The 18,141-nt window shown below is 37.9% G+C and overlaps 2 protein-coding genes across 2 annotated transcripts in view; one reads left to right on the forward strand and one right to left on the reverse strand.

The window, feature by feature from the left end:
* The window catches only part of LOC117338023 (HEAT repeat-containing protein 3-like), a gene marked incomplete in the record, with an annotated part of 17,815 nt that extends 1,227 nt beyond the window's left edge, over positions 1–16,588 (forward strand). The window contains 11 exon segments of the mRNA XM_033899183.1: positions 1,611–1,750; positions 2,218–2,283; positions 2,635–2,728; positions 3,243–3,331; positions 3,712–3,774; positions 6,565–6,644; positions 11,783–11,919; positions 12,549–12,634; positions 12,999–13,148; positions 13,492–13,665; positions 14,328–16,588. Coding sequence (XP_033755074.1) covers positions 1,611–1,750; positions 2,218–2,283; positions 2,635–2,728; positions 3,243–3,331; positions 3,712–3,774; positions 6,565–6,644; positions 11,783–11,919; positions 12,549–12,634; positions 12,999–13,148; positions 13,492–13,665; positions 14,328–14,426 — 1,178 coding nt within the window.
* Positions 14,784–15,761, reverse strand: LOC117338514 (zinc finger protein 782-like). Its single transcript, XM_033899870.1, has one exon. The coding sequence runs from the start codon at positions 15,759–15,761 to the stop codon at positions 14,784–14,786; it is 978 nt and encodes a 325-aa protein (XP_033755761.1).
* Positions 16,589–18,141: the final 1,553 nt, after the last annotated feature.

Here is an 18,141-nt window from a genome sequence, read left to right on the forward strand (position 1 = left end):
ACTTAAAACACTTACCACAGGTGAGGGACATATCTTACTTAAAACACTTACCACAGGTGAGGGATATATCTTACTTAAAACACTGGCCACAGGTGAGGGACATATCTTACTTAAAACACTTACCACAGGTGAGGGATATATCTTACTTAAAACACTGGCCACAGGTGAGGGATATATCTTACTTAAAACACTGGCCACAGGTGAGGGACATATCTTACTTAAAACATTGGCCACAGGTGAGGGATATATCTTACTTAAAACACTGGCCACAGGTGAGGAACATATCTTACCTAAAACACTGGCCACAGGTGAGGGATATTTCTTATTTAAAATACTGGCCACAGGTGAGGAATATTTCTTACTTAAAACACTGGCCACAGGTGAGGGACAAATCTTACTTAAAACACTGGCCACAGGTGAGGGACATATCTTACTTAACACACTGGCCACAGGTGATGGATATTTCTTACTTAAAACACTGGCCACAGGTGAGGGATATATCTTAATTAAAACACTGGCCACAGGTGAGGGACATATCTTACTTAAAACACTGGCCACAGGCGAGGGACATTTCTTACTTAAAACATTGGCCACAGGTGAGGGATATTTCTTAATTAAAACACTGGCCACAGGTGAGGGACATTTCTTACTTAAAACATTGGCCACAGGTGAGGAATATATCTTACTTAAAACACTGGCCACAGGTGAGTGACATATCTTACTTAAAACACTGGCCACAGGTGAGGGATATTTCTTAATTAAAACACTGGCCACAGGTGAGGGACATTTCTTACTTAAAACATTGGCCACAGGTGAGGAATATATCTTACTTAAAACACTGGCCACAGGTGAGTGACATATCTTACTTAAAACACTGGCCACAGGTGAGGGATATTTCTTAATTAAAACACTGGCCACAGGTGAGGGTCATTTCTTACTTAAACACTGGCCACAGGTGAGGGACGTACCTTACTTAAAACACTGGTCACAGGTGAGGGATATATCTTACTTTAAACACTGGCCACAGGTGAGGGACATATCTTACTTAAAACACTGGCCACAGGTGAGGGCTATTTCTTAATTAAAACACTGCCCACAGGTGAGGGACATTTCTTACTTAAACACTGGCCACAGGTGAGGGACGTATCTTACTTAAAACACTGGCCACAGGTGAGGGATATTTCTTACTTAAAACACTGGCCACAGGTGAGGGACATATCTTACTTAAAACACTGGCCACAGGTGAGGGATATATCATACTTAAAACACTGGCCACAGGTGAGGGATATATCATACTTAAAACACTGGCCACAGGTGAGGGATATTTCTTACTTCAAATCCTCCTGCATTAGAATACTCTTTTGTAATTATAAAAGAGTGATTTTGAATGGACTGGTTTAAGCAGTCAAATACAGAGAAGATTCCTGTAATTGTTGGATTTTCAACTTTCAAAAACCAAATTCAAATAAATATAAAAAGTTAAGTGTACCTTCAGTGCTCTTGAGCTTGTAGAAGTTACTAAAATGTGACTGCAGGTTTGACTTGAATTCAAATATTTGAAATTAACCTTTTTAGAAACCTTTATATTTGCAATGTTTATAAACTTTCAGGTGTATTGGTAAATGTTAAGAGTGCTGAACTCACTACAGCGCCCGGTAATCTTGTGGCTCACATTCTGACCTCTGTATCACATGTGTTGGATTTTAACGCTTTAGAGGACTTCACAGCCACTCTAGTTGGACCAAAAGAGGTAATTGCCTCCTACAAACTTTTAAGTTCTTCTCATAGATAGGCCCCAACTCCCACCTAGTATTAAGCCCTTCACCTCCCCATTTATTACATAGTGTGTATTCATGGCTTCTTTCAGTAAATGTTCTGATTTGCCAAACTCAATATATAGCATATCATCAAACTTTAAAAGATTAACCACACCAATGCATCCACACACCCAAATTTTTTGCTATACTAATGACATGGTTTATAGAAACTATCATTAATACAATCATAATTTAGGTGCATTACTTCACTGTGAAAAGCCAGAAAATAAGACTAAAGAGTACCACTAAAATATGTACATTTACAATAAATGGAAAATACTTTCTGAAGTCTTTTTTTTTTTTTTTTTTGGCTTTCAATGGCAATTAAATGAATTGGAGACGACTGATGTGCATGTGTAATCAAAAACCAATATTGTGTCTATCTAACTTTGTCTTGTAGGTTATGTCAAACGAGGAGGCACAGAAAGATGACACTCCAACAGGAAGTGTAAATAGTGAAGAAAAAGTATGTAACAATGGAAATAATTGATATTGCTACTTACAGCTCATAATTTGTGAAACAGTTTGAAGAATATTTGTTATACATAAAGATGTTAATGCCCCAACTACCGTTATTTTGTTGGGTATAGGTATGTCCCAACTACCGTTATTTTGTTGGGTATAGGTATGTCCCAACTACCGTAACCAGGTATTTTGTTGGGTATAGGTATGTCCCAACTACCGTTATTTTGTTGGGTATAGGTATGTCCCAACTACCGTTATTTTGTTGGGTATAGGTATGTTAAGTTAATTTCTTTGCACTTATGATTTGTAGCTTATTATGCATTTGAAATAATTGATTTCTGTTGAATTTCAGAGCTGTGTTAAAAACAAGCTACAGGACATAGAACATTTTATAGCAGCGCAGATGATTGCCTTAGAAATAGCTGCCAATCTTTGTTGTATAGAAGGTATGTATTGATAAAACCTAAAATTGAAGCTTACCAGAGCTAAAATTAATTCAGTATATGAGTAAATATCCCCACCAGTATACTACCTTCTCATTCTAATGCATGTTCCATATACTTTTGTCTACAACTATAGTATTTTTTTTACACTTACACTTGTGATTATAAATTACTGTACTAAATAGGGTTTTACGTCTCAGTATGTAGAGTTATGGCCCTTTGTTCTTGATGAGAGGCACTATGGTTGGAGAGGAGATTAAAATAGTCAATAAGTTTGTTTTATATAAATGATACATTTAAAATTATCATACAACACCGTCACAGATAGGTATCCACAATGTATGAGAAAATATAATTTCTTCAAATCATTAACCAATTTGATTTTGAAGCATGCTGGTGTGAACTGATTGGAAACATGTTCTTATAGTTATAAAAAACTGACCACACACTTAATCGTGTTTGACCTCAAAAGATACATATGTTTGACCTTTACATTGACCTTTGTTGACCTTTACAGATTCCTGGGAGGATATGGACAGCAGTGAGTCAGATGACCAAATCGCTGATGGTGACATGGAGGAGGAGACCATGGACGATAACTTGTTTGTATGTATCCAGTTATCTCCCCTTGGTCCTTATGAATAACCATGTTTTAAGTTTCATTTGATCTTGACTCTACATATTAAATACCAGAATTACTTTTGTGTTTAAGTAAGACATTTACATTTTTCGTAATTTCAAAAGTGTTTTGAATTCTGAAAAACGATCAAATATTCAAGCCAATTGTTCAGGAGAAAAGTTAAAGAACAAGTTGCAATTATCAAAGGGTTGTTGAGGCTGATGCTGTAAACATACGAATCATTAGGTGCTAAATATTTCTCTTAAAAGAAAAAATAAGCAACAAAATACTCCTGACAAAAATTAGAGCAATCTCATTTTCTCGTGTTTTGGATGGCCATCAGTTGAATTTGTTGGTTTTTTTCCAGTCGCCCCTATGTGTTTCATCGGAAATTCAAGGTGCAATATTAAGTAACGAGATATTTAGTAAGGTAAGAATTCATGTGCTTGTCTAATTTTGTTCCCATAATGTCTGTAGCCTTGATTTGCTTTAATACAGAGATTTTAACAACCTTTACTTACTTATCGATGGTTATATCCCCTACAACATATATATTGCATTAGGGTCCAGTCACACCGAGCTGATTTGGCCTGCCAGAGCTATATCTGAAATATTTTGGAATCAGTATCACTTCGCTAAGAATAGTTGTACATCGTCAGGACACCACCAAAATATTGTAGAAAAAATTAGCAATGGCAGGTGACAGTTTAAATCATGCTCAAAAATTTCAGTTGTTGCACTGCCAGAGCATGCAACAGCAATATAACAGCAGTATAACAGCAGTATAACAGCAGTATATCGGTAGTATAACAGTGGTACAATGGCAGTATAACAGTAGTATAATGGCAGTATAACAGTAGTATAATGGCAGTATAACAGCAGTATATCAGTAGTAAAACAGCAGTATAATGGCAGTATAACAGTAGTAAAATAGCAGTATAACAGCAATATAACAGCAGTATAACAGCAGTATATCAGTAGTATAACAGTAGTATAATGGCAGTATAACAGTAGTATAATGGCAGTATAACATTAGTATAACAGTAGTATAACGGCAGTATAACAGTAGTATAATGGCAGTATAACATTAGTATAACAGCAGTATAACAGTAGTATAACAGTAGTATAACAGTAGTATAATGGCAGTATAACAGTAGTATCACGGCAGTATAACAGTAGTATAATGGCAGTATAACAGTAGTATAACAGCAGTATAACAGCAGTATATCAGTAGTATAACAGTAGTATAATGGCAGTATAACAGTAGTATAATGGCAGTATAACAGCAGTATAACAGTAGTATAACAGCAGTATAACAGTAGTATAATGGCAGTATAACGGCAGTATAACAGCAGTATAATGGCAGTATAACAGTAGTATAATGGCAGTATAACAGTAGTATAATGGCAGTATATCAGTAGTATAACAGTAGTATAATGGCAGTATAACAGTAGTATAATGGCAGTATAACAGTAGTATAATGGCAGTATAACAGTAGTATAAAGGCAGTATAACAGTAGTATAACAGCAGTATAACAGCAGTATAACAGTAGTATAATGGCAGTATAACAGTAGTATAATGGCAGTATAACAGCAGTATAACAGTAGTATAATGGCAGTATAACAGTAGTATAATGGCAGTATAACAGTAGTATAATGGCAGTATAACAGTAGTATAACGGCAGTATAACAGCAGTATAACAGCAGTATAACAGTAGTATAATGGCAGTATAACAGCAGTATAACGGCAGTATAACAGCAGTATAACAGTAGTATAATGGCAGTATAACAGTAGTATAACGGCAGTATAACATTAGTATAACAGTAGTATAATGGCAGTATAACAGTAGTAAAACAGCAGTATATCAGTAGTATAACAGTAGTATAATGGCAGTATAACAGTAGTATAACGGCAGTATAACATTAGTATAACAGTAGTATAATGGCAGTATAACAGTAGTAAAACAGCAGTATATCAGTAGTATAACAGTAGTATAATGGCAGTATAACAGTAGTATAATGGCAGTATAACAGTAGTATAATGGCAGTATAACAGCAGTATAACAGTAGTATAACAGCAGTATAACAGTAGTATAATGGCAGTATAACGGCAGTATAACAGCAGTATAATGGCAGTATAACAGTAGTATAATGGCAGTATAACAGTAGTATAACGGCAGTATAACATTAGTATAACAGTAGTATAATGGCAGTATAACAGTAGTAAAACAGCAGTATATCAGTAGTATAACAGTAGTATAATGGCAGTATAACAGTAGTATAATGGCAGTATAACAGTAGTATAATGGCAGTATAACAGCAGTATAACAGTAGTATAACAGCAGTATAACAGTAGTATAATGGCAGTATAATGGCAGTATAACAGCAGTATAACAGTAGTATACCGGTAGTATAACATTAGTATAACAGTAGTATAACGGCAGTATAATAGCAGTTTAACGTCATTACTCTGGTATGACAAGGGTATCTACGGCCAATTGTGATTTTTCAAGTTCTTTTCTCTACTAATTTCTTCACCGTTGTCAATTGGCTGCTCCTAGCTGTTTCATTAGTCCCAATGAGGTACATTGGTAGCTTGTGTGACACGCCCTTTAGGTGAATGGGTTGTTTATTGAAAGAGAAGCATCTTATAGTGATATGATATTTTATTGCTACTGTTGTGCTTTTTACTTCCGAAGAGGAAGGACATCGTTAGAACAAGTGTATCACAACAGGAGCGCTGATACTACATCAAATTGCTTTACTCTGCCAATTTTCTGACTGTCGTTATTTGTCTGCTCCAGTTTGATTTCAATGAGTGACTTCGGTAGTTTGTGACAGGACTTTTGGTGGATGAGTTGTTTAATGAATGAGATGCCTCATTTTATGTGTTGCTTCCTCAAGACATATTATGGAATCAACTATCAGAATATTGTAGATAATAGTAAGCTTTAAAGATCTCTAGGATTAACAGATACATGTATTTGGACTGTTACTTCTATTTTCTGTAGATGGGTACAGATACACCTCTTAATTTATGGTTTGGTTCCTTTTGTTTTATCATTGTTAAGCAAACAAAAGCTGATTGACAGCTCAGACAGTTTTACATGGGAACTAACGTGTCCGAATTCCCCAAATATTTATTACCGATAATACACATCACTTCAATATATAGGCTCAAATGAATATTTTAATGACATAAGATTTTGACATTTTGAAGGTGCTGAAGAAGGCTGAGCCTTGTATTCTGCCAGACAGTGCCACCAGTCCGAGTGAGCTTCAGAAAAACTTGGTTAAAAGGTAGGACTAACAACTCCTAGTGGGAAGTATGAGGTTAAAAGGTAGGACTAACAACTCCTAGTGGGAAGTATGAGGTTAAAAGGTAGGACTAACAACTCCTAGTGGGAAGTATGAGGTTAAAAGGTAGGACTAACAACTCCTAGTGGGAAGTATGAGGTTAAAAGGTAGGGCTAACAACTCCTAGTGGGAAGTATGAGGTTAAAAGATAGGGCTAACAACTCCTAGTGGGAAGTATGAGGTTAAAAGGTAGGACTAACAACTCCTAGTGGGAAGTATGAGGTTAAAAGGTAGGACTAACAACTCCTAGTGGGAAGTATGAGGTTAAAAGGTAGGACTAACAATTCCTAGTGGGAAGAACATGGTTAAAAGGTAGGGCTAACAACTCCTAGTGGGAAGTATGAGGTTAAAAGGTAGGACTAACAATTCCTAGTGGGAAGAACAAGGTTAAAAGGTAGGACTAACAACTCCTAGTGGGAAGTATGAGGTTAAAAGGTAGGACTAACAATTCCTAGTGGGAAGAACATGGTTAAAAGGTAGGGCTAACAACTCCTAGTGGGAAGTATGAGGTTAAAAGGTAGGACTAACAATTCCTAGTGGGAAGAACAAGGTTAAAAGGTAGGACTAACAACTCCTAGTGGGAAGTATGAGGTTAAAAGGTAGGGCTAACAACTCCTAGTGGGAAGTATGAGGTTAAAAGGTAGGACTAACAATTCCTAGTGGGAAGAACAAGGTTAAAAGGTAGGACTAACAACTCCTAGTGGGAAGTATGAGGTTAAAAGGTAGGACTAACAATTCCTAGTGGGAAGAACAGGGTTAAAAGGTAGGACTAACAATTCCTAGTGGGAAGAACATGGTTAAAAGGTAGGGCTAACAACTCCTAGTGGGAAGTATGAGGTTAAAAGGTAGGACTAACAATTCCTAGTGGGAAGAACAGGGTTAAAAGGTAGGACTAACAACTCCTAGTGGGAAGTATGAGGTTAAAAGGTAGGACTAACAACTCCTAGTGGGAAGTATGAGGTTAAAAGGTAGGGCTAACAACTCCTAGTGGGAAGTATAAGGTTAAAAGGTAGGACTAACAACTCCTAGTGGGAAGTATGAGGTTAAAAGGTAGGACTAACAACTCCTAGTGGGAAGTATGAGGTTAAAAGGTAGGACTAACAACTCCTAGTGGGAAGAACAAGGTTAAAAGGTAGGACTTACAACTCCTAGTGGGAAGAACAAGGTTAAAAGGTAGGACTAACAACTCCTAGTGGGAAGTATGAGGTTAAAAGGTAGGACTAACAACTCCTAGTGGGAAGTATGAGGTTAAAAGGTAGGACTAACAATTCCTAGTGGGAAGTATGAGGTTAAAAGGTAGGACTAACAACTCCTAGTGGGAAGAACAGGGTTAAAAGGTAGGACTAACAAATCCTAGTGGGAAGTATGAGGTTAAAAGGTAGGGCTAACAACTCCTAGTGGGAAGTATGAGGTTAAAAGGTAGGACTAACAACTCCTAGTGGGAAGTATGAGGTTAAAAGGTAGGACTAACAACTCCTAGTGGGAAGAACAAGGTTAAAAGGTAGGACTAACAACTCCTAGTGGGAAGAACAAGGTTAAAAGGTAGGACTAACAACTCCTAGTGGGAAGTATGAGGTTAAAAGGTAGGACTAACAACTCCTAGTGGGAAGTATGAGGTTAAAAGGTAGGACTAACAACTCCTAGTGGGAAGAACAAGGTTAAAAGGTAGGGCTAACAACTCCTAGTGGGAAGTATGAGGTTAAAAGGTAGGACTAACAATTCCTAGTGGGAAGAACAGGGTTAAAAGGTAGGACTAACAAATCCTAGTGGGAAGTATGAGGTTAAAAGGTAGGGCTAACAACTCCTAGTGGGAAGTATGAGGTTAAAAGGTAGGACTAACAACTCCTAGTGGGAAGTATGAGGTTAAAAGGTAGGACTAACAACTCCTAGTGGGAAGTATGAGGTTAAAAGGTAGGGCTAACAACTCCTAGTGGGAAGTATGAGGTTAAAAGGTAGGGCTAACAACTCCTAGTGGGAAGTATGAGGTTAAAAGGTAGGGCTAACAACTCCTAGTGGGAAGTATGAGGTTAAAAGGTAGGACTAACAACTCCTAGTGGGAAGTATGAGGTTAAAAGGTAGGACTAACAACTCCTAGTGGGAAGTATGAGGTTAAAAGGTAGGGCTAACAACTCCTAGTGGGAAGTATGAGGTTAAAAGGTAGGACTAACAAATCCTAGTGGGAAGTATGAGGTTAAAAGGTAGGACTAACAACTCCTAGTGGGAAGTATGAGGTTAAAAGGTAGGGCTAACAACTCCTAGTGGTAAGAACAAGGTTAAAAGGTAGGACTAACAACTCCTAGTGGGAAGTATGAGGTTAAAAGGTAGGGCTAACAACTCCTAGTGGGAAGTATGAGGTTAAAAGGTAGGACTAACAACTCCTAGTGGGAAGTATGAGGTTAAAAGGTAGGGCTAACAACTCCTAGTGGGAAGAACAAGGTTAAAAGGTAGGACTAACAACTCCTAGTGGGAAGTATGAGGTTAAAAGGTAGGACTAACAACTCCTAGTGGGAAGAACAAGGTTAAAAGGTAGGACTAACAACTCCTAGTGGGAAGTATGAGGTTAAAAGGTAGGACTAACAACTCCTAGTGGGAAGTATGAGGTTAAAAGGTAGGGCTAACAACACTCCTAGTGGGAAGTATGAGGTTAAAAGGTAGGGCTAACAACTCCTAGTGGGAAGAACAAGGTTAAAAGGTAGGACTAACAACTGCTAGTGGGAAGAACAAGGTTAAAAGGTAGGACTAACAACTCCTAGTGGGAAGTATGAGGTTAAAAGGTAGGACTAACAACTCCTAGTGGGAAGAACAAGGTTAAAAGGTAGGACTAACAACTCCTAGTGGGAAGTATGAGGTTAAAAGGTAGGACTAACAACTCCTAGTGGGAAGTATGAGGTTAAAAGGTAGGGCTAACAACACTCCTAGTGGGAAGTATGAGGTTAAAAGGTAGGGCTAACAACTCCTAGTGGGAAGAACAAGGTTAAAAGGTAGGACTAACAACTCCTAGTGGGAAGAACAAGGTTAAAAGGTAGGACTAACAACTCCTAGTGGGAAGTATGAGGTTAAAAGGTAGGACTAACAACTCCTAGTGGGAAGAACAAGGTTAAAAGGTAGGACTAACAACTCCTAGTGGGAAGTATGAGGTTAAAAGGTAGGACTAACAACTCCTAGTGGGAAGTATGAGGTTAAAAGGTAGGGCTAACAACTCCTAGTGGTAAGAACAAGGTTAAAAGGTAGGACTAACAACTCCTAGTGGGAAGTATGAGGTTAAAAGGTAGGGCTAACAACTCCTAGTGGGAAGTATGAGGTTAAAAGGTAGGACTAACAACTCCTAGTGGGAAGTATGAGGTTAAAAGGTAGGGCTAACAACTCCTAGTGGGAAGAACAAGGTTAAAAGGTAGGACTAACAACTCCTAGTGGGAAGTATGAGGTTAAAAGGTAGGACTAACAACTCCTAGTGGGAAGAACAAGGTTAAAAGGTAGGACTAACAACTCCTAGTGGGAAGTATGAGGTTAAAAGGTAGGACTAACAACTCCTAGTGGGAAGTATGAGGTTAAAAGGTAGGGCTAACAACACTCCTAGTGGGAAGTATGAGGTTAAAAGGTAGGGCTAACAACTCCTAGTGGGAAGAACAAGGTTAAAAGGTAGGACTAACAACTGCTAGTGGGAAGAACAAGGTTAAAAGGTAGGACTAACAACTCCTAGTGGGAAGTATGAGGTTAAAAGGTAGGACTAACAACTCCTAGTGGGAAGAACAAGGTTAAAAGGTAGGACTAACAACTCCTAGTGGGAAGTATGAGGTTAAAAGGTAGGACTAACAACTCCTAGTGGGAAGTATGAGGTTAAAAGGTAGGGCTAACAACACTCCTAGTGGGAAGTATGAGGTTAAAAGGTAGGGCTAACAACTCCTAGTGGGAAGAACAAGGTTAAAAGGTAGGACTAACAACTCCTAGTGGGAAGAACAAGGTTAAAAGGTAGGACTAACAACTCCTAGTGGGAAGTATGAGGTTAAAAGGTAGGACTAACAACTCCTAGTGGGAAGAACAAGGTTAAAAGGTAGGACTAACAACTCCTAGTGGGAAGTATGAGGTTAAAAGGTAGGACTAACAACTCCTAGTGGGAAGTATGAGGTTAAAAGGTAGGGCTAACAACACTCCTAGTGGGAAGTATGAGGTTAAAAGGTAGGGCTAACAACTCCTAGTGGGAAGAACAAGGTTAAAAGGTAGGACTAACAACTCCTAGTGGGAAGAACAAGGTTAAAAGGTAGGACTAACAACTCCTAGTGGGAAGTATGAGGTTAAAAGGTAGGACTAACAACTCCTAGTGGGAAGTATGAGGTTAAAAGGTAGGGCTAACAACTCCTAGTGGGAAGTATGAGGTTAAAAGGTAGGGCTAACAACTCCTAGTGGGAAGTATGAGGTTAAAAGGTAGGGCTAACAACTCCTAGTGGGAAGTATGAGGTTAAAAGGTAGGGCTAACAACTCCTATTGGGAAGTATGAGGTTAAAAGGTAGGACTAACAACTCCTATTGGGAAGTATGAGGTTAAAAGGTAGGACTAACAAATCCTAGTGGGAAGTATGAGGTTAAAAGGTAGGGCTAACAACACTCCTAGTGGGAAGAACAATTTAAAGGCATCATTATTGAAAAATAATTAAATTGTAATGATTAGATGTGGCATCACCTATAATTTGCATGTCCATAATCTTTAGGTCAAGGTCACAGTATACCCTATAGCTGAAACAATGCTCTCCAATAAATCGGGACATTGAGTGATTCTCTGTGTTGGGCTGACCGGTTCTATATATATATTACCTCGATTTTTAGTGAGATGTTGTGTATACACCTGTATCCACGGCAGATTAGTCTTGATTGCTACAACTCTCTACCTTCCGGGACGTTAAGTTTCTTCTCAAAATTTTAACGCAATATTGGGAAAATTGGGATAACCTTGGACAGCAAACCAACCGATAAATCTTAGAAAATCCCACTTTTCTTTTTATATCAGGATTTTCTAGGAACAAGACAACTTGTGTAGACTAGAACAGTGTGTAATTATAATAAATGGTAAAATGTTGTGGTTGACAGGTTTCAGAACCTGGAAGTGCATGCCCTACTTTGTATAAATAACCTGGTCAGCTCCATGGAGCTTGAAGCCTTAGGAGGTCTGGACAACCTTCATACTGTGTGGCAAGGGCTAGTACAGCTGACTGCTACCAAACATGGTGAGTACTGACCTTGGCCTGGGAACCTTAGCTTAGCCTTCTGTGAATTCTAAAAGCAGTGATTTCCTTTAATGTAGAGTTTATTTTAGAAAAAAAATTCTTCCAGTAGACTTAGATGGTTCATGAAACCAAAGGTTGTGGTACACATCGCAGAGATAAATCTTATTTTCTAATGCTTCAAGATAACTCAATTTTTCTGAAGGTTAACAAGTATTGACAAGGTTGATATAGATTATATATAATTTTGTTCAATGATGATGAGTTTCCATCTTTGCTGAATAGAATCCTCTGTATTTTGCCATTCCATAATGATTATTGAATCTGTATTTTAAGGACATGAGAAGCTTTTTTCTGGAGACAAGTATGATATAATCACTGTACGACATGTCAGACCTACCTCAGTGTTCAAACTGCACTACAACACAGGGAGATTAGAACACAAGGCATCGCAACAATTTATTCACAACATAATGAAGAATGCAGATATCTGAAGGAGATTTACATATCATTTAAAATGATTGACTGAGACACCACAAACCATATTGAAATATAATCTGTAGCCATCTTGACCAGAATTATTTGTCCCTGTCCTTTGAATGATCATAAAACTATGTACATATGATTTGTAGACGGAGATCGTAAAGATCTTTTGGAAGCTGTTACCAGTGCTATGCGAGCCGTTATACAGAAGCTGGCTGAGAATGAATCTTCAAAGGTACAGTATTTTTGTAAAACAGTAACATAAAGAATTAGACCTTGTCATCATAAATTATGTACATTATATATAATAACTCCTACTAGTGGACTACAGATGTATACTTACATTATCAAATAGTTACACAAGTTACCTCCCTTTTGACATTTTATTGGTCATTGAATAATGTCTTGTTTATTGCTCATGGTGAAGTGTGGGTACTAATTAAAATGTGTATGTCCAAATTGGTTCTGAACAACAGATTTCCATAATCCTGTATATGTATTTTTACGATTAACAAACTACTTGTTTGGATATAAGTCTAAGACCTATTTCTTCCAGTGTTGAATTTGTTATTGGAGCATACTTTGTTGTTTGTTGACAGCTGTTAGAGGTGACGGAGCAGGACTTACAGTTTCTGTACGAGATGGGACAACATGGCACCAGTCCAGATATCCGGGTCAATGCAGTAAGAATCGTAGCCACATTTGGGGCCCACTTTGCCAAAAACAAGGAGCCACACCCCATGCTAATGGTATGTTAATATTGTATAAACAGATCTAAAAGATTAAAAACCTGAAAAAAATCCACAAATATGAAACAAGTTCTAGAATACCTCTATGTATCACTCTAGTTGGCTCGTATGTAAATATATAGACAGGGGTCATAATGTGGAAATACTGGGTACTTCAAAATTGGCAGACTAGCATTTTCCAATCTATCTTTCTTTTTAAGTATCAAAAAGCAAAACAGTTATATTGTAACAAAACTTGGGTGTGTTTTAGTTGAAAATTTGGTCCTATAGCTGACGTAAAGATTGAAATTCTAATTCAGGCCTTGTTAGCATAGACTTTAAACAACTTGTACTATTTAACCAGAACTTGGGCATGTTCCTGCTGGAGGTGGCGTGTCGAGACGGTGAACTTTGGGTTGTAGCTGAATCCCTGGATGCCATCTTTGATGTGTTTGGAGAGGATCACCTCAATAATATTCTGTCTGAGATCCGACTCCTGGACAGACTACGACAGCTCCTACCCGTGCTCAAATCTAAGGTAGATAACTCCTTTCAACGTCTCTTTATACAATAAAACTTCCTTACACTTGTTTTGTGTGTAATAAAACATGTTGTATGGGGTTTTAAAGCTTGTACCAATGTGGATATTTGTACAATTTGGGTAATTTCTAGACTTTGTATATACATACCACTTGAGACTACTGCTACACACTGAAATATGGCATTGTCCCCAACCATAAAGAGTTATGGCCCTTTATCATCATTTTCTCAAGAACTTTCTTCAAAAGGAAATAGTTTTGATTATTGGCAATTAGCTGCGTTGTTTTAAAAAAAAAAACTCTTTTGGAGAATGCTGGCATCGGCCATCATCCTATACAATGGAAAATTTTAGCCCTTGTCAGTATATGCTATGTTTGCTTTACAATTTGGAATGAATTTAATATAACAGGACAATTTAAAACATCAGCTGTCCTGAAATGACCATAGCTGTTGATAAGACATTAAACAATAAGAATACTAAATCATCATTATTTTGTAGAACCATTCTTTGATGACTGTCACCATTTTAGCTACTCCTTAAATCCATTGTTCTGTATGGGAGTCCTAACTGTATGAGATATATTTATCAGGATCTTATCACATTTGAGGAGAGATTTACCTGTATATTTTACCAATGAGGTAATTATTTATTTGTTACAGATGAAGACTAATAGGAAAGACTTAGGGGAACATCTACCTGTGATTTCAACTGCCAAAACTAATCTCATACGCTTCATAAAGTACAAGTCCTCTCTGTGATGTCCTAGATGAGATATTGTACCGGTCCTGTGTGGTGTCCTCGGATACAGGTCCTCTCTGTGATGTCCTAGATGAGATATATTGTACCAGTCCTGTGTGGTGTCCTCGGATACAGGTCCTCTCTGTGATGTCCTAGATGAGATATTGTACCGGTCCTGTGTGATGTCCTCGGATACAAGTCCTCTCTGGGACATTCTAGATGAGATATTGTACCGGTCACATGTGATGTTCTCAGATACAGGTCCTCTCTGTGATGTCCTAGATGAGATATTGTACCAGTCCTGTGTGGTGTCCTCAGATACAGGTCCTCTCTGTGATGTCCTAGATGAGATATTGTACCGGTCACATGTGATGTCCTCAGATACAGGTCCTCTCTGTGATGTCCTCGGATACAGGTCCTCTCTGTGATGTCCTCGGATACAGGTCCTCTCTGTGATGTCCTCGGATACAGGTCCTCTCTGTGATGTCCTCGGATACAGGTCCTCTCTGTGATGTCCTCGGATACAGGTCCTCTCTGTGATGTCCTCGGATACAGGTCCTCTCTGTGATGTCCTCGGATACAGGTCCTCTCTGTGATGTCCTCGGATACAGGTCCTCTCTGTGATGTCCTCGGATACAGGTCCTCTCTGTGATGTCCTCGGATACAGGTCCTCTCTGTGATGTCCTCGGATACAGGTCCTCTCTGTGATGTCCTCGGATACAGGTCCTCTGTGTGATGTCCTCGGATACAGGTCCTCTCTGTGATGTCCTCGGATACAGGTCCTCTCTGTGATGTCCTCGGATACAGGTCCTCTCTGTGATGTCCTCGGATACAGGTCCTCTCTGTGATGTCCTCGGATACAGGTCCTCTCTGTGATGTCCTCGGATACAGGTCCTCTCTGTGATGTCCTCGGATACAGGTCCTCTGTGTGATGTCCTCGGATACAGGTCCTCTCTGTGATGTCCTCGGATACAGGTCCTCTCTGTGATGTCCTCAGATACAGGTCCTCTCTGTGATGTCCTCGGATACAGGTCCTCTCTGTGATGTCCTCGGATACAGGTCCTCTGTGTGATGTCCTCGGATACAGGTCCTCTCTGTGATGTCCTCGGATACAGGTCCTCTCTGTGATGTCCTCGGATACAGGTCCTCTCTGTGATGTCCTCAGATACAGGTCCTCTCTGTGATGTCCTCAGATACAGGTCCTCTCTGTGATGTCCTCGGATACAGGTCCTCTCTGTGATGTCCTCGGATACAGGTCCTCTCTGTGATGTCCTCGGATACAGGTCCTCTCTGTGATGTCCTCGGATGCAGGTCCTCTCTGGGATGTCCTCGGATACAGGTCCTCTCTGGGACATTCTAGAGGACATCATTTGTATAAGTCATCAACAACCCTGCTGTAATTGTCAATTCTTTATATGATAAACCTAAAAACAAACTTTAAGAACCTGGTGCTGCAGATTTTAATTGAATTCGTTCTCTGTTAGCAGTTATGTTTTAGGTGTGGTGTAATAAGGATATAGAGAGTTTTTAACAGTGGTGAGATCATCTCGGGGGGGGGGGGGGGGGGGGGCTTGATCTTTTGATGTGGTTTGTTCCCAGATTGATGACTTTTTTATCAGGTATTTAAATTTTTGCCATTTCCCATCCCTCATGTCTGTGAAGCCAATTAAACTTGCACACTATTTCCTGTTTTGTAGAAAGTATTTAAAAAAGAAAGATGAATTGATTTAGAAAGGAATTATGGGGTTAGGTTTTTGTTATGTTCAGGGTTGTAAAACTTGAATAATACTTTGAAAAGTTAGACTTAAGTTTGTGGATCTTTTTAGTTTTCAGAATGAAACTTGGATCTGATGTCAGGACCATCTTCGTTCTAGATCTGTTACAGTGTCATTGAGTTACTTTGTTTCTTATAACTTTGTATAAAACAATGTCATTGTAACATCTTATAGATATCAGTTTTGAAATTGTTAGGAAATATACACATATAAAAGAATCATTGTTTTAAAATATATTTGGTTGAAGGTAGATTTTTTTTTATTTGTGCAAATTAAATTTTCTTTAGTTAGCAATATTTTGTTATGTTATGATGGTATTATATTTGAATTCATTATTGAGTTAAAAGAATAAAGCTAATTTGATGGTATGAAATATTTTATAATCATTAAAATATTTTTAATTCACAGTGAATATTTGTTGTTATTTTGCTTAGTTAATGTTTTAGAGAATTTCATTGATAAGGTAGGCCCATATGACTTAATGAAAAGCAAATCATAATGATAGAACTAGTCTCCCTACATAAGAGAGGTTCTGCTGCCATTTTCTCTTTGCTTGTGAAAGAGGATGTGGATAAATTCACTTTGATTGTGGTGAAATAAAACTTTGACTCATTCCAAAAGAGAAAAGAAGAGAAATACCTTCAGTTTGACTAGTGGAAGGTCTTTTCTTGTAGTAAACTGCGAAAAAGAAGTTGTTGACTTTGAATTTTGACAAAGGAAGGAATTGACTCCAAACAAAAGATGAATGCTTTTAATCAGAATGACAGATATCAAACAAGGAAAATTGGGGGAAAAGAAGATGACCTGATTTGAATTTGATTGTCAGGGAAGACGACTCCTTGATAGACAGATATCAAACGTGACAATTATGGGAAAGAAGACATTGGATTTCAATGTAGTGAAACGAGCAAAGTGGAAAGCTGTTAGTTTTGGATTGTGAATAAAAAAACTCCTTGACTTGTAGTTAAAGGAAAGAAGAGGTTTAGATGACTTGTGTCAAAAGTGTCATTGCTAATTGTGAAAGGTGAATAAGATCTTCATTGGATTGTTAACAAAAGAAGCCCTCAATGACTAATTACATCATGGGTTTTTAATTGTTAAGTCAGATGGATTAATTTATTGATTCCTAACAAAGAAGGAAAGGGGCCAGGGAGGGATAGACTTCAAATGGAATGTGTTGAAAGGAGAAGGCTTTGACTCTTTGTAAAGGGAAAAGAGGATGTTTTCCTTGCATTTGATCCAACGAAGGTATTGACTCATAGTAGGGAAAACGGGAAGATTCAGTAGAGTTAATTAAATAGTACATTGTGTTGAATGAAGATCTTGTTACTTAGCAGAATGGAGTAGAACAGAAGACATTTACCTAGTTTATTGTTTAAACGACCACATTAAGGTGATGGGGATACCTTTTATTGGCATCGCTCATGATAATGTAATAATAAGATGTCACCATGATCGCCAAAGTTAACAAATAAGTTTCGATAGTAAGCAATATATTGATTAATATGTAGTTGGTTTTAAAAAGATGCCTTAACTGCATACAGTTAGTTTATCCATCACATTCTGTTCAATGTACAACGACACATCTGAAGTGCTTTTAATTGATTACTTTATTTACATTATTTACCACTTAACTGGTCATTTATGTAATAAATAAGGTGATATAAATAGCCTGAGAGACATGTAACAACACTATAACGATCGATGTCGTCAATAATGTATTACGTCACACGATTGTTTGGAGAGAAAGGCATACTGTCCGAGGGGTCGGAAATGACCTGTTTTATATAGAAGGAGTTCATGAGATACTCGACATATGAAATCTTATTAACTTCTCCAATAATTTAATTTTTCAAATGATTGATCCCGTGTAATCAATTTCATGACGTACAATGTAGCCGCCGACCTCGTCCAACTTTAAGCCTATTATCAATATTCATTATTAATATGAAAATTGTCT

This window comes from Pecten maximus, chromosome 11 (assembly GCF_902652985.1).
Source record: "Pecten maximus chromosome 11, xPecMax1.1, whole genome shotgun sequence".
NCBI classification, from domain to species: Eukaryota; Metazoa; Mollusca; class Bivalvia; order Pectinida; family Pectinidae; genus Pecten; species Pecten maximus.